Here is a 13,249-nt window from a genome sequence, read left to right as displayed (position 1 = left end):
CGTGATGGATTCATTATTTAGATAGCACTCAGAGTGCTATCCAAATGCTGCTTATTCATGTTTTCCCCACTGCAACAATATATCTTCATCACTAACAATTAATTAATTATTGTTGCTGAGAATACGATAGTGGTGTTTACCACCTTACTTTTAATTTCAGTACAGATGCCTACTTAAAAGTTATGTAAATATATGAAATTACAGTACATTTTCCTAATGACCCTGCTATGTCTGTGTTTGTTCCTATTCAATTGTGACTAACAGTAATGAATAGTAAAGATGACCTCTCTTCTGTAAAGCTATGTAGACAGTTTCTATTGTATTCTCGACACTTAAATCATGAAATGTAAAGAAACCATTCTAAGCAGGATACAGCTAGGTCGAAGGACTGCTGATGCCAATTATGCTTGTACATAATAATGCACATTTTACCTATTTGGAAAAAAATTCACATTTATTTACTGTCAAACAGGTGTTAAACTTTACACTGGATAATAGTGATGGGCTCATTATTAACAGGTTTACACAAAGGGATGAAAAAAGCAGAATTTTGTTGAAACAATTTACATTTCATTAGATTTTTATCATAAAATAAATTAATTACTAAATATAGGCAGAAGGAATATGGAAGAGTAATAGTTATATTTTATTTATTTTTTTAAAGGACAGGCACCTTTCATTCACGAGAATGCTTGTGAGAAGTGTCCAGTGTCCCCTTTACCCCTTACCACCCAACCCTGATTAAAGAATGAACAGGGAATTGAGTTACAATCTTTGTTAGCTATACCAAATTTGTGCAAGGCTTGGCATAATTGGCTTCTAAAACAATTTTCTCCCCAAATTATGTTTTTTTGGCAGTAAAAATTCAAAACGTAAGAATAAAAACTAACTTGTCAAAGCAGAACACTGTTTACAGTGAAAAATAAGTGAAAATGGGTAGAACTTGCATTTTAAACATACTACTGTACTATGAACAGAGTGTAAGAAAAACAGCTTATAACATATGTGCAACCAAGAGCTTATCACAATATTTTCTTCAAACTCTTTAAAATTATTTTTTAATGACAATTATATTTCAGTTGGACACAAATGTATTTATTTTACCCTAGCAATAGAACAAAATATAATTTCTTTAGCCATTTTTTTCATGAGAACGGTTCATTGTACAGTTGAGGAAATATATGAAATAAGGCCTGTGGCTTGATTGCTAGTGGTTAGACATGTATTCAATCTTTGCCCTAATGGAAAAGATTTGCAGTGAACTGCAAACTGATGCAGAATATCTCTCCTGCTTTTGCAAGTCTTGTCAGGAATAGTAAGGTACAGTAAATTTGTCCCACAGGATTTAGAGCCTACGCCTTGTATATAATACAATGTAGGCCTAGAAAAAAAAATGGTGCAGCCATATTTACAAATTTAGTTCACAAACTGCTGCAGTAAAATGGCTGGAAAGTGTTTATTTCACTTTTTTTCACAATTTTGTTAAATTCAGCAGCAGAAGATATCTTAAAATACCTTGTTGGTATTTCTTTTCTTTGTAACAAATAATTCATTTTAGTATACTCTGTGTATATACAAAGTTTTTGTTTTATAAAAATTCACAGAACTGCGAGGTCCAGTCATCCCCGTTACTGGAGAACCACAGGGTCAACAGAATTGTCTCTTCAAGCAGATATGAGGGAGCCTGCATGGGGCCAATTAAGTCTTTTTAATACTTGTACGTGGCCTTTAATATTTCTTTGCTACACTATTAAAGGCTTGTCACTAGTTGCATTTGTCCTTCTCTAACATCCCCTTCTGGAATACATCCTTCCTTGTTAATGGGAATTATATAGCCATCGCTATTACCCCTGCTGATTTGATAGTACATCTGAAGCTGATGGCCAGCTCCTAGGTTTGGCATGCTCTTGTAGTAAATGTCCTCATTTTCACTCCTCCTGGAGGGAGAGAGGTCTTCTTCAACGTCGGGGCTGCTCTCTGGATACGGAGAGTCTCTGAGATTGGGCATGCTTGTGTAAAGAGAGTCTCTGTTGGGGGACTGGAGGTGGTCGTCAGCCTCGGCTGTCAGCTGTGAGACGTAGCTGTCGGTTCCCTCGGTCTTCACTTTTTTCTGGGGCTGGTACAGAAGGGAATGAGTCCGCTGAGGAATGAGTGGGGCCTCAAGCTCTTTGTGGTGGAGCTCCAGCCCAGGGGTGTCACTGTGCATTAAAGATGAGGCATCTGCCACGATGGCATCATCTTCGCTACTGCTCCCGCCGATCACAGCTTTGGCTGGTAGCGTGCGCTCCAGGTTGTGGTTCTTGCTGCTGCCCCGCAGGTTGTTGTGCACTAATTCTGAAATGATCATTTTCTCAAAAGCAGTATCATTCAGGCTTAGTCCACAGTCTACAACTTGCACACTGTCGTTATAGTCTCCATTGCGCAACGAGTAGCTGTTGTTGAAATTACCATTTAGCGGTAGAGTATCCATGGCACTTGTATCCCTGGCATTGTTCAGTGAATGTCCTGAAATGGAAAAGGACAGATCTGGTTATTGCCTGATGTGCTTTTTACCACTTAATTTTTTTTTTAAACAAAATTCTTTAATGTAGTTCAGGACAAAGTTGTACTTGGAAGTAAGACTTGAGAAAAGTTAGGTTATTGAACATTCCCAAATGTAAACAGTTGCACACCTTAGAGGAAAGATGCATTTTAAAAATAGTAACATGTATTTCCTGTGGGGAGTAGTGGCATTTTAATTTCTTAATTTAGTGTCAATTCTGTGACTCTTCCACAAGGAACTGTTCACTCCATGCCCTTGCATATGTAATGCAAAGCAATTCATTTGGAAACATCTATGTTTTGAAGTACACCACCATGATTTAGAAAAAGAAAATTAACAGAATTTGTCCTAAACGACACTAAATTAAAAAGGAATTAGATCACAGACATAACTGAAGGTAAATGTACAACATAAACCCACATAACTGGCAAGCAACTACTTTAACAACATTTCTAAAATTTTTTCCTTTTTTTTTTTTTTTTTTGAGATGAAGTAAAGAAAAGAATGAAAAAAATGGATAAATACAAAGAATTTATGTTAAACAAGGACAGCCATCTTTCACACTACTGGACCAGGGCCCACAAGCACCATCCAACAACACGATAGACAGCAGGTGGAATGACTCACTTTGGACAACTCACATCATGTCTGTCTGCTCAGGCTATCTGGCCTAAGAGTAGCTGATATATAAAAGAAAGTAAAATGATTTATTGTAACATGATGAAGAATTACTGAGCTTCTCAGCAACTTAGTCAGAGCAAGGGTTCAGCAAATTAGATTACTAAGCAATAACAGCTTTTCTTTTCCCACTTAATGTAATTTTTTTGCACTAATATTCTGTCTGCCAACAACGGCCCCAGGCTTCTAAAGGTCAAAGTTTGCCTGCAGTCTGCATCAGTCACAGTGACAGCGCTGAATGAACCAGAATAGTTAATTAAGAGTTAGGCCCACAGTTACCATGGGCATGGAAGTCAAATGCAGAAATGTTAGGAATTTCTGTAAGTATGGGTCACAGAAATTAAACCAAAGAATAAATATTAGTTGTGGAATGGGAAGAGGAAATCAGCCATGGCCGATATCTCATAGCTGCTGGAGAATGACAGATTGGGTAAGTCTGCTGGAAACATGAAAAGAAGTTTAAGGGGGGAAAAAAATGAAGTCTCATGATGATTAAGGTCTTTATGCTTTTGGGTTTGGCTTTTTTTTGGTAACACGATAAAGAAAAGGTTTTCCTACAGACACAAAGACATGTAAACTATGACAGCACAGTGCTTCCCAAGCAAAGGAAAAAGAAAAAGAAAGAAAAAAAAAAAAAAACAACTTTGAAAGAAATTAAACAGTCTGAACCATGGAAAGTCAGATGGTTAGAGCATTCCTAGAAAATCACTTTATCTACAGATTTGTCTGAAGTAAAGAAAGAATGGAGTGACTTTACTGAAATGAAACTGACCACTGTGAGGCTGCTGCATTATATGCAAGGCTTGGAGGAGTATATGAAAAAAGTTGTTTTGGAAAAGATTATACATTTTCCCATTTTGTCTTTTTTTTTCATAATTAAAGCTGCAGCTTATCCTAGAAAATTCAATCTTCTCTGGAAATATTGTTTTCAATTAAAAAGTAACTGTGTTTTCTCATGAAAAGATTGTCTTGAATTTTAAAGAATAGATTAATAATTTCCAAATAAATTCTGAGTAATTTGCAAATCATTTTGTATTTGTGTTATTGTTAACTCCTCTCCATGTGTACTGATTTAAACAGTGATGAGGGCTGTTTGAAAGGTCTCTTTAAGCTTTGATTAAACAACTTTATAGTTTTGCAATTTCATATATGTTCCAAGATTTTTCTTGCAATGGATTTAGTTGCGCAGAACATATGGCATTTATAAAAGTAGACAACACATGGACCACATGCTGGCATTCATTTCCCTCATGAAAGTGATTTAATTCTATAATTTTAATTCTTTTTTCTTCTGCTAAACAGATACCAAAATATATCTGATAATCCAAAATGAGTTTTCTATGATATACTGCAGAGTTAAGCATCCTAGAATATATTCAAATTGGTTTGATGAGGCAAATTTTGTTGCCCATGATCAGGTAATTCATTTGAAATCTTTCCATAGCCTGTAGCAAGATTACTGTGGGAATGTAAAAATACAAGTAAATTGTTAAGCATTTCTGCTTGACACTGCTTTGGTTTTAAACAGCAAATTATTTCAGCATTGCATAACTTCTGTTACCAATAGGGTTTGCTACAGACCTCATGTTGTTTCCCAAAAAGCAGTATGCAAGTACTTTTTGAATGTGGAAACGTTTCATTTGCAAATTGTGAACCACTTGCCCGCTGAGTCTACTTCATGACCGCTAGTTATGTTTTAATTGTGCCCATTAAAAATCATGCTGAAAAAATTTACATTTGATAGGCAAAGTTAAGTTTTACTCCCATACTTGTCTCTCTGTAGGTTGCTAGAGGAAAGCATAAGGAAAGTAAGAAAACAAGAGAATGAAAATAGAAACTACAGTTCAGTTAAAAAGGAAACTTAAAATAAAAACTGGAAACAAGGTTTTATGAGCTCTTTATCAAAGATTTATCATTTCAGTTATACTAAAGTGATCTCATGACTCATCAAACAGTAACTGCTAGATATTAACTGACGAATTGCACTGTAGTTAAAAAAAGCAACTAGATAACGTAACAAAATGTTAGGTAAGTGATGACACCCTTTATTCCTACAGAACTAAACTGTTCTAACTGTTAATTCTCAAGATTTTTCTACAGGAAAATGATCTACCATAAAGCTGCACTATACTATAGTTTGGATCTGTTTGACGCTGGGGTATCCAAAGGTGTCAAGATGCCTTGCGCTGCTTTAGTATCTAATTCATTCCATAAGCAGGTTTTTCTCAGCAAGCTTTAGAGTCAACCTTATATTGCATAGACATGATACCTCTAAGTGATATATATCTTGAAGATGGGCTCTCGGACCATGTGGTGTCAGTCCTGTAATAGTATATTAAGATTTATGCCACCTGTGTTAAAAACATGGATAATTATTGGTAAATCCTGTTATGGCAAAGGCATTACTATAATATAGTGCAGTTTTACAAGCTGACATTGGCAATACTGTATTTCTCGAACTGACAGAAATTCAGAATGTACGGCTAGGGTATTGCAACTTGAGTTTCTATCTAGAGAAAAGAAGGGATTTGGAGCGAGCCAAGAACAGCAGTTTTATTCAGGAAGTATAAGCACACCTGGTGAGTTAAACACAGGAGCTGAAGGGGCATTACATACAACTGTTTCAGCGAGCAATGTGTTATAGGGGTTGTTAGTGCCGTGTGGTCGAAGAAGAGGGTTTGTTAGTAGGTAATTGCCAGTCATTCCTAAAGCAAAAGAAACAGAAAAAAATGTCAGTTCTTTAATTTTAGGCTGACAGTTTCAATAAAGAATATTTTTTATTCATCATGAATCATGTAGGACTTGTCAAACGTAATTCAGCTGAAAATTTCTGAATGTATTTGAGCTATGTATTTGAAATGGGAGCAGGAAAATACAGTTAGATTCCAGTAATTCACAGGTGCTGTCCAAATCCCCAAAGTAAACATCTGGTGAGAGTGACATTTACTAATGTATACAAAATCACTGTTACACAAGAATAGCAATTAAATGGGTAGAGATCAAGGTACTACATAAAGCTATTATAACTTTAAAAATGATCATATAGAACACTTCTGCCCTGAATTGAGAACTGAATTTCTCGAATTGAAAGGTATTGAAAAATCTCTTATGACAGGATCAGAGCTGTTATTCACTTTATTAAAAACACACAGATAGTGGAAGGGAATTGCTGTTTTCAAACAGACAGTGGATGACAAACTGCAAGAAGCATATCTTAGTATATGCAAAAGTATGCATGCTGAGGGGAAAGCAAAATATTTGCTCTAAGAAATCAGAGCATTCACATTTTCTCCCGGGACATTCATGCTGCAAATTTATCTGCCAGGTTTTAAAAAAGAATTCCTCGAATGACAGATTTTCTTTAAACAATCAGTTTACAAACAGTGTAAGATGAAACAAAATACTACATGAACAGATTTTTTTAAACCCATTTTACATGCTAATGCAACACCATTTAAACAACTCTCAGAATAATTAGACAAAAAAATCAGCACATTTTGAGAAATTATTAAAAAAATCAATTAATATCTGATTTCTAGCTACTAGAAGAAAAAAGCGTTGGAATAATGACACCACACCGCCCCCCCCCCCCCCCCCCCCCCCCCAATGCTGTGATTTAAAACTTACTTTAAGCCTTTCATTAAGGTAAAATTCCACTTTCTTTGCTATTGCATTGCACAGTAGCATATCAGGACCAGTGTATTACAGACCCAAGGACAATTAAAGAGCCAGCTATATTTCTATAGTATGGATATTTTTATCTGGCAAGGAAAAGATAGTATATATTCCAAATATTAATGCTTTTTGTACCACCATGGATACTTGGTAGCAGAAATGAGCAGAAAAATCTAAGATTCAGAAAATTATTGCCCAATTATTCTACTCTTATTTGTAAGTTTGTATCAGTGAACAACTGAAAAGGTTTGATCGTAGCTTTTTTCAGTTGTAATGTACTTATTACTGGAAATACTAATTGAAACATATTTTGCTTGGGTTTGGTGGGGTTTTTTTTTGGTGTACTATGTTTAATCTTGGTTAGAATTATTACCTGTAATTTATAAAGAGAATTTTTTTTTTAATTAAATTTTTTGCCACCTTTAAAAGCGTTATTTTTATTTTAAGGGAAAAATGACACTTGCCACTAATTACTAAACTACCCTTACACATATGTATCACTGAGATACTGGTGATATTATAATTGAATAAAGACTGTCTCAATTTTTCTATCATGGCAGAACATCTCCAGTGACTTGAGACTGGAGCTCTGAAACATGGAGATGCTTCCAAGACCTTTGTTCAAGTCTGAATTAACTGAGGGTGCAGCATGGTTAGAGCAAACCTCAGGAGTCAGAGACATCAAAATAGGGAGAAATCCCAGACTTTTATCTCTAGTGTATTTACAGGATTTTATTAAGACACTAGAAGGGAATGTACTTCTTTCTTGGGCATGAAAAATATACATTTTCTACTTAGGGGAAGTTACTTATTTTCATTTTGCCAGAGGAACGTACAAGATACAGATGGGGGAGCAGCGAGACACGCAGGTCTTACCCACTTTCTATATGCCAAATAGCAAAAACAGAATCATGCTTTCTGAAGTATTTTCTTTCGCAAAATACCACATTTTTTACTTCTAAAATGAATGTGCATCAGGTACGTGTGCCTGCTATCAAACCTTGAAAAAAAACAATGGAGGAAAATTTGCTAGCTGTGGTTGATGAGGGCTTTACAGCAGCCCTGACAATGGTGAATTTTCTGTTTGAAACTTTGTGAGCTGAGAAACTGGTCGCAATGAGATTAGGGCTATGTGTTCTTCTCCTAGGGACATGGGTGGAAGAACAGGCTTTGAACTTGGTTTGCACAGAGCAGTCTTCCCTCTACTGCTAGATCAAACTGCCATAAAAAAACACAAGGGGAAGGGGAGAAAGGAAGGGACATTCTGTCTCAGTTGGTACCCTTGTCTTCTAACTGGACATGAGAATGAGGTTACAGATTTCAAAGTCTATTTGAGCTGAAAAATTTTGAGTTTTGGTTTCTCTGTGCCTGAAAATCTGGATTCTATCCCATGTGACAGATATGATGCTCTTTGAAATAGAAAAGATAAATGCTTTACAGACACCTTTTGCATAGAAATGATATCAATTAGATTTCACTGGGAAAATTTCTGAACCTAAAAATCATAGTCAAATATGCATTAAAATGTTACTGCACTCATATTTCTGTTTCAGATTTAACCTATAAAGGTTAGGAAAGATTTAAAATTATGATCTTGCTTTTAAGTTAAATTATTGATGAAACTTATTTAAATACATTCCCACGAATGGAGGAATTCAACTTCTATAGCAGGGGACCAGTTGAGGGAACACGGTTTTAAAATGTGCTGGTAGATGACTTTAAAACTCTGCTTTTAGTTCCAGATTTATTTTTTTTTTTTCAAAACACTCTTTTCAATTCTCTGTGTTAAATGATATAAAATCTGTATAAAATTTAAGGCTTCTAAAACTGAAATGTTCCCAGTGACTGACCTTGATTAAGTGTTGAAGTGCTGTTGATGTCACCTGAGATAAAAGACGATTCAGATTGTTTTCTCACAGTGTCATTCCACATCCTTCTTATACGACTCTGTTAACATAAAGCAGTGAAACAGAAGCACAGTAAGTTACAAAAAGATTTTTTCCTAACGTGCTATTATGTAGAATATTTGTGTTTATTTTGGCCTGAAGTAAGCCATTCTTCTAGCATGTAGTGAAACTCCTTCTTTTGTTATTAAAACTCTAATTTATTAAATTTCATTTAGATGAAACATGATGGTATAAACCTTCCTATAAACCAGCCCCTAATTAAGAAGAAAAATAAGGTGTTTGCATTAGACTGAAGTAAAAGGAAATCAAAGAAGAAGAAATCAAATCTACTATGCCAAAGTATATATTTGCCATCTAAATGATAATAATGAGAAGACAATTAGTGCTTCTGATTGGAATACATCTCAGTAGGCTTTTTATAAATAAAGTTAATTAAAAGATGCTGTCAAAATCTTTGTTACCTGAGTGCCAGAGGAATAGCGAGCACTAGTTCTTGTCGTTGATGCCTTCACTGAACTGTGGGGACTCTCAGTTGGTAGTCCACCACAGCAGTAGGAATGTCGGAAGCATTTGCCATATTCCTTACGTACCTACAGGGAAAAAAAAAAAAATTATTTAGCACAAAAAAGCGTGTTAAATATCTCCACTGGCAAAAACACATGAACCTTGCACTGAAACTACTCACACACTTTTCAAGCAAACAGATAGTTCCTGTCTGTTGAATTGGTGGCCATTAATCAAAATTGAGTATTTTTCCCTACTTAGCTGCAGCATTCTCAGCTATCCAGGACTTCTGAACAAACTATTTCCAAGGTACACAAGCACTTCATTTAGATGTGCCTGAATAATCATTACTGAGTAATTTATGGGATTATTTTTACTTCATCTTCATATTGTAGACTGATATAGTTAAGTTTACCTGAACTGATTTCTGGCTGAAAATAGTCCTTGTTATATGAGCTTTTGGTGCAGCAAACATAGAAAGCACGTCTCCCACCATAGCACGCAAGAAGGGCTGAGGTAACTAGCCTTTGGGCTGCTCGGTACTGCCCATTATGTTATCCCTTCCAAGAAAGTGTGCAAAACCTGCAATGACTATAAAGGCATTTTCATATAAAGTTACTCTGTGTAACTCAAACAGCTGCTAGTTCATATGGTCACCCTGCTTAGGGATTGTACAAAGCTCACAAAAGCCATTGCCCCACGCCAGGCAGAGCACCAGCTATGCTGGTGGAGGCACCATCCGTGTTCCAGAGTCAAATTTTGTACTGTAAAGGCTGGGAAATGAAGCATCTTTCACTTTTAGGACCAAAAAATAAAATCCTCATTACTGTCTTTGTTGAACCTAGAAATCTGAATATACCTCTGTATATGAGATTTTTGTCTGACAGAGCAACAAAGCTAATTAATGATTCCAGTATTTGGCCTGCGTTTATTCACCTTCTGTTTCCAGTGATATACTGGAAACTTTAGTTTTATAATTTATGTGTGTTACCACTTGTCATGAAAGTAATCAGGATTAATTTACAGAGCAGTTAATTCTCTCATATTTGGTGACTGCTACACTGACTACTCTTTTCACATAACAGAATAGTGCACACACATCTCAGACAGCATCAGTGAAAGGATAAAATTTGTAAAGATGGTTAAGTCTAAATCTGTAAATCTTCCACCAGATACTTGGGAATCTAAGTGTCTCTTCTACTTCAGTGAGACTCCTAAGTTTCTGTGAAAAGTAGGATTACAGCTAATTGGAAATTCTGTTTGACCGATGAATATATAGGACAGAAAGTTACGTTTGTGTAAAAAGGGGAGAGGAGAAAATGCAAGAAGTTAATAGTGTGGATTTACATATGCCATGTGCTGTTTTCAATATTGTAAGAATTTTACTCATGGAATACATACTGTTGTGTTTCTATAAACCACAATGTTGAAGAAAATTTGAGTAGTTAGTGCCTTAACTTCAAGCTAGGGACAATAACTCATCTTTTTATAAAAGTATACGGTACATATTTTAAGTGAACCCCTATCTATATCAGCACAAAAACACATAAAAAATGAAAACAAATGCACAGACATAGAATTATAATCTTTAACTCTGTAGTCTGAAAAACGTAAGTCTATATATATCATCACTAGATGGTATAACACCTAAGAAAATACATTCCTGAACACTAATGGATATTAAATGCTCCAAACCACTACATAGCAGAGACAATAGCAATCAAAACTGTATTTTTACCCAAATACCACCCTCCAGGGCTGGTTTTGCCTAATGCCTATATTGCAGTGAATGTACATTATCTGTCAGCACTGCGCATTCCACTGTCATTATTTCTAAATTATAGCTTGTTGGAAACTGATGGAAGCAACAGCACTATCATCTTGTCAGAACTGGAAACATAATAGTTTTCACTTTCACAATTCTATTTCTCTGTTCAATTTAGTGACCAACTAGTAATAACAGAATAAAAAGACTACATTAGCTATGCAGACAGAGGATAGGATGATATCCAGTCAAAGGCATCGAAACTTAAAAATCTTAAATGGCAGCTTTAACATTCTTTCAGGTATAAATCTTATTGCTCTAGGTTATGCTTTTTCACACTTGACTGATATTTTAATATTGCTTTTTGCTGACTCCACTTAATATAAAAACAATGCACAGCTGTAAAAAGAAATAAAAAAGGAATCTGGTTTTGATTTTCAAGTCCAATACAAGTGGTAGAAAGGGCAACATTATATGAAACCCTAATCTAGAAATTATTTGCATTTTGATAATGCTTGCATTTTCTTCCCTCTCTTCTTTTCTTAGGCTCAATCTCCTCTCTAAGTGCGCTTTTGTTCTCTCAATGTGAGAGGAGTGCTGTGTTCATCTGGATAAAATTCTTTCTGTCTACCAGATCTTTTCCTAAAACATGGCTGAATGCCATCGTCTACACCAAATTTAGAGACGCTGATACTGTTATAGCTGGTACAGCTGAGAACACGCAAGAATGTGATTTTTGTACTTACACAGCGACGCTTTATCCAATGGTCTCAAACCATTTTATAAATATCAGTTAATTATGCCTCTGGTGAGCTAATTATAACAGGAGTTAATAATTGCTAGGTCTCCAGCCTCAAACTGGTAAAAATATTTAGAATCTAAATATTGCAAATTGGGTATTTCCAAATGTAGGATGCATTGCATTTTATGTTAAGTATTTTTGGGTGGGATTTTTTGACATTTACCCTTCCTCTCAACTCTCGTTACTTTCATTTGCCATGTCTTCTAACACATGCTACGAGCTTTTTTCTTTTTGTCCTTCACTAAAGCACCTCTAAGGCATCCTTGGAAGCAGTCTCTATCCTCAGTCTGAGGAAGACAGGGGGTGCAGGGAACCCAGAGAATCCCACCCAGCTGTGCCCTTAATTTCCTTCTCTCTTGCTTGCTTCTCTCTCCCCTGCTAGCTTTTCCCCAGCAGATCTGCTCCTTCTGGACCTCTCTGCTCCCATCGGGCGAAGGGGAGCAAAACTAATTTAGTACATCCTACTCATGAGGGAAGGCTCTTGCCAGGGGATTCTAGTTTTTCCATTTAAGAGCATGAAGCTGCTGAATCGTTTGAAAAAATGTAGTCATGCTGGCATCTTTGGAAAACTCTCCCCATTAGCAGTTGTCTAGCATTAATGACTACTTTTTTCTATGGTGTGTTGAAGTTCATAACAAAATTAATTTTTACATCTCACTTAATTTTGTAATGAACGAGCACTTATATAGTACAATCCCTGTCTATCACCCATAGCTTTATGTGGCAGCTTAATGGGATCTCAGGAGAGGTCCTCTGCCTTGATCTGAGAAAGAGAGAGTTTCCAGGCTCAGATGGGCTGATATTGTAAATGATCCTGTTTGTAGTGCTGCAGCAGAGGCAGGATTTGTTTCATACGCTCATAAAAGACTTTTGGCTGTAAGTCCAGACTAATATATACCATTACCAATGTTAAAGAGTACATTTTCCATAGTAATCTTCTTCCCAAAGCCTCAAAACTTTTCAAGCTCAGGTTGGAAATGCTACATCCATTTTAAACCCATCCAGGCCACAGAGCAGTTACATGACTCCCACAAGCACACACAGCAAGAACTGCTTTTGAATCCTAGTGCCCTCTTCAAACGACTTCAAAATACTCTAGTTGTTGCCACTGCTATTTTTTAAGAAATAAATGTGGTATTTTTAGAGTTAGGGAACACGCATCTGTTTTTTCAGTGACTTACTTTTTTTTGAAGGGCACAATGAAAGATGAAAATAAACATTCCTTGGAAAGCATTAAATACTGTGAAGAGATACGTCATCACAACAGTTCCCTCATTGATAAACAGCAGGCCAAATGACCATGTTAGGCCAAGGAGACACAGGAGAGCAAATGCACCCAGGACCCAGGATCTGTAAAATAAAATTAATTTTAGTAA

At 36.0% G+C, this 13,249-nt stretch overlaps 1 protein-coding gene across 20 annotated transcripts in view; it reads right to left on the bottom strand.

Moving 5' to 3' along the window:
- Window positions 1–435: 435 nt before the first annotated feature.
- The window catches only part of ADGRL2 (adhesion G protein-coupled receptor L2), a 393,202-nt gene continuing 380,388 nt past the window's right edge, over window positions 436–13,249 (bottom strand). For 6 of the 20 annotated variants that reach the window (XM_074876368.1, XM_074876363.1, XM_074876364.1 and 3 more), the window contains 6 exons: window positions 13,055–13,223; window positions 9,264–9,392; window positions 8,746–8,842; window positions 5,797–5,925; window positions 4,990–5,007; window positions 436–2,505 (listed from right to left, as the gene is read on the bottom strand). In XM_074876368.1, coding sequence (XP_074732469.1) covers window positions 1,751–2,505; window positions 4,990–5,007; window positions 5,797–5,925; window positions 8,746–8,842; window positions 9,264–9,392; window positions 13,055–13,223 — 1,297 coding nt within the window. In that variant the 3' untranslated portion in view covers window positions 436–1,750. Of the gene's footprint in view, window positions 2,506–3,169; window positions 3,223–4,989; window positions 5,008–5,489; window positions 5,572–5,796; window positions 5,926–8,745; window positions 8,843–9,263; window positions 9,393–13,054; window positions 13,224–13,249 lie in introns of all 20 variants that reach the window. The other 14 variants (XM_074876382.1, XM_074876366.1, XM_074876372.1 and 11 more) reach the window with 6 other exon arrangements.

This window comes from Strix uralensis, chromosome 8, assembly GCF_047716275.1.
Source record: "Strix uralensis isolate ZFMK-TIS-50842 chromosome 8, bStrUra1, whole genome shotgun sequence".
Classification (NCBI taxonomy): Eukaryota; Metazoa; Chordata; class Aves; order Strigiformes; family Strigidae; genus Strix; species Strix uralensis.
This window is presented reverse-complemented; position numbering and strand designations above follow the sequence as displayed.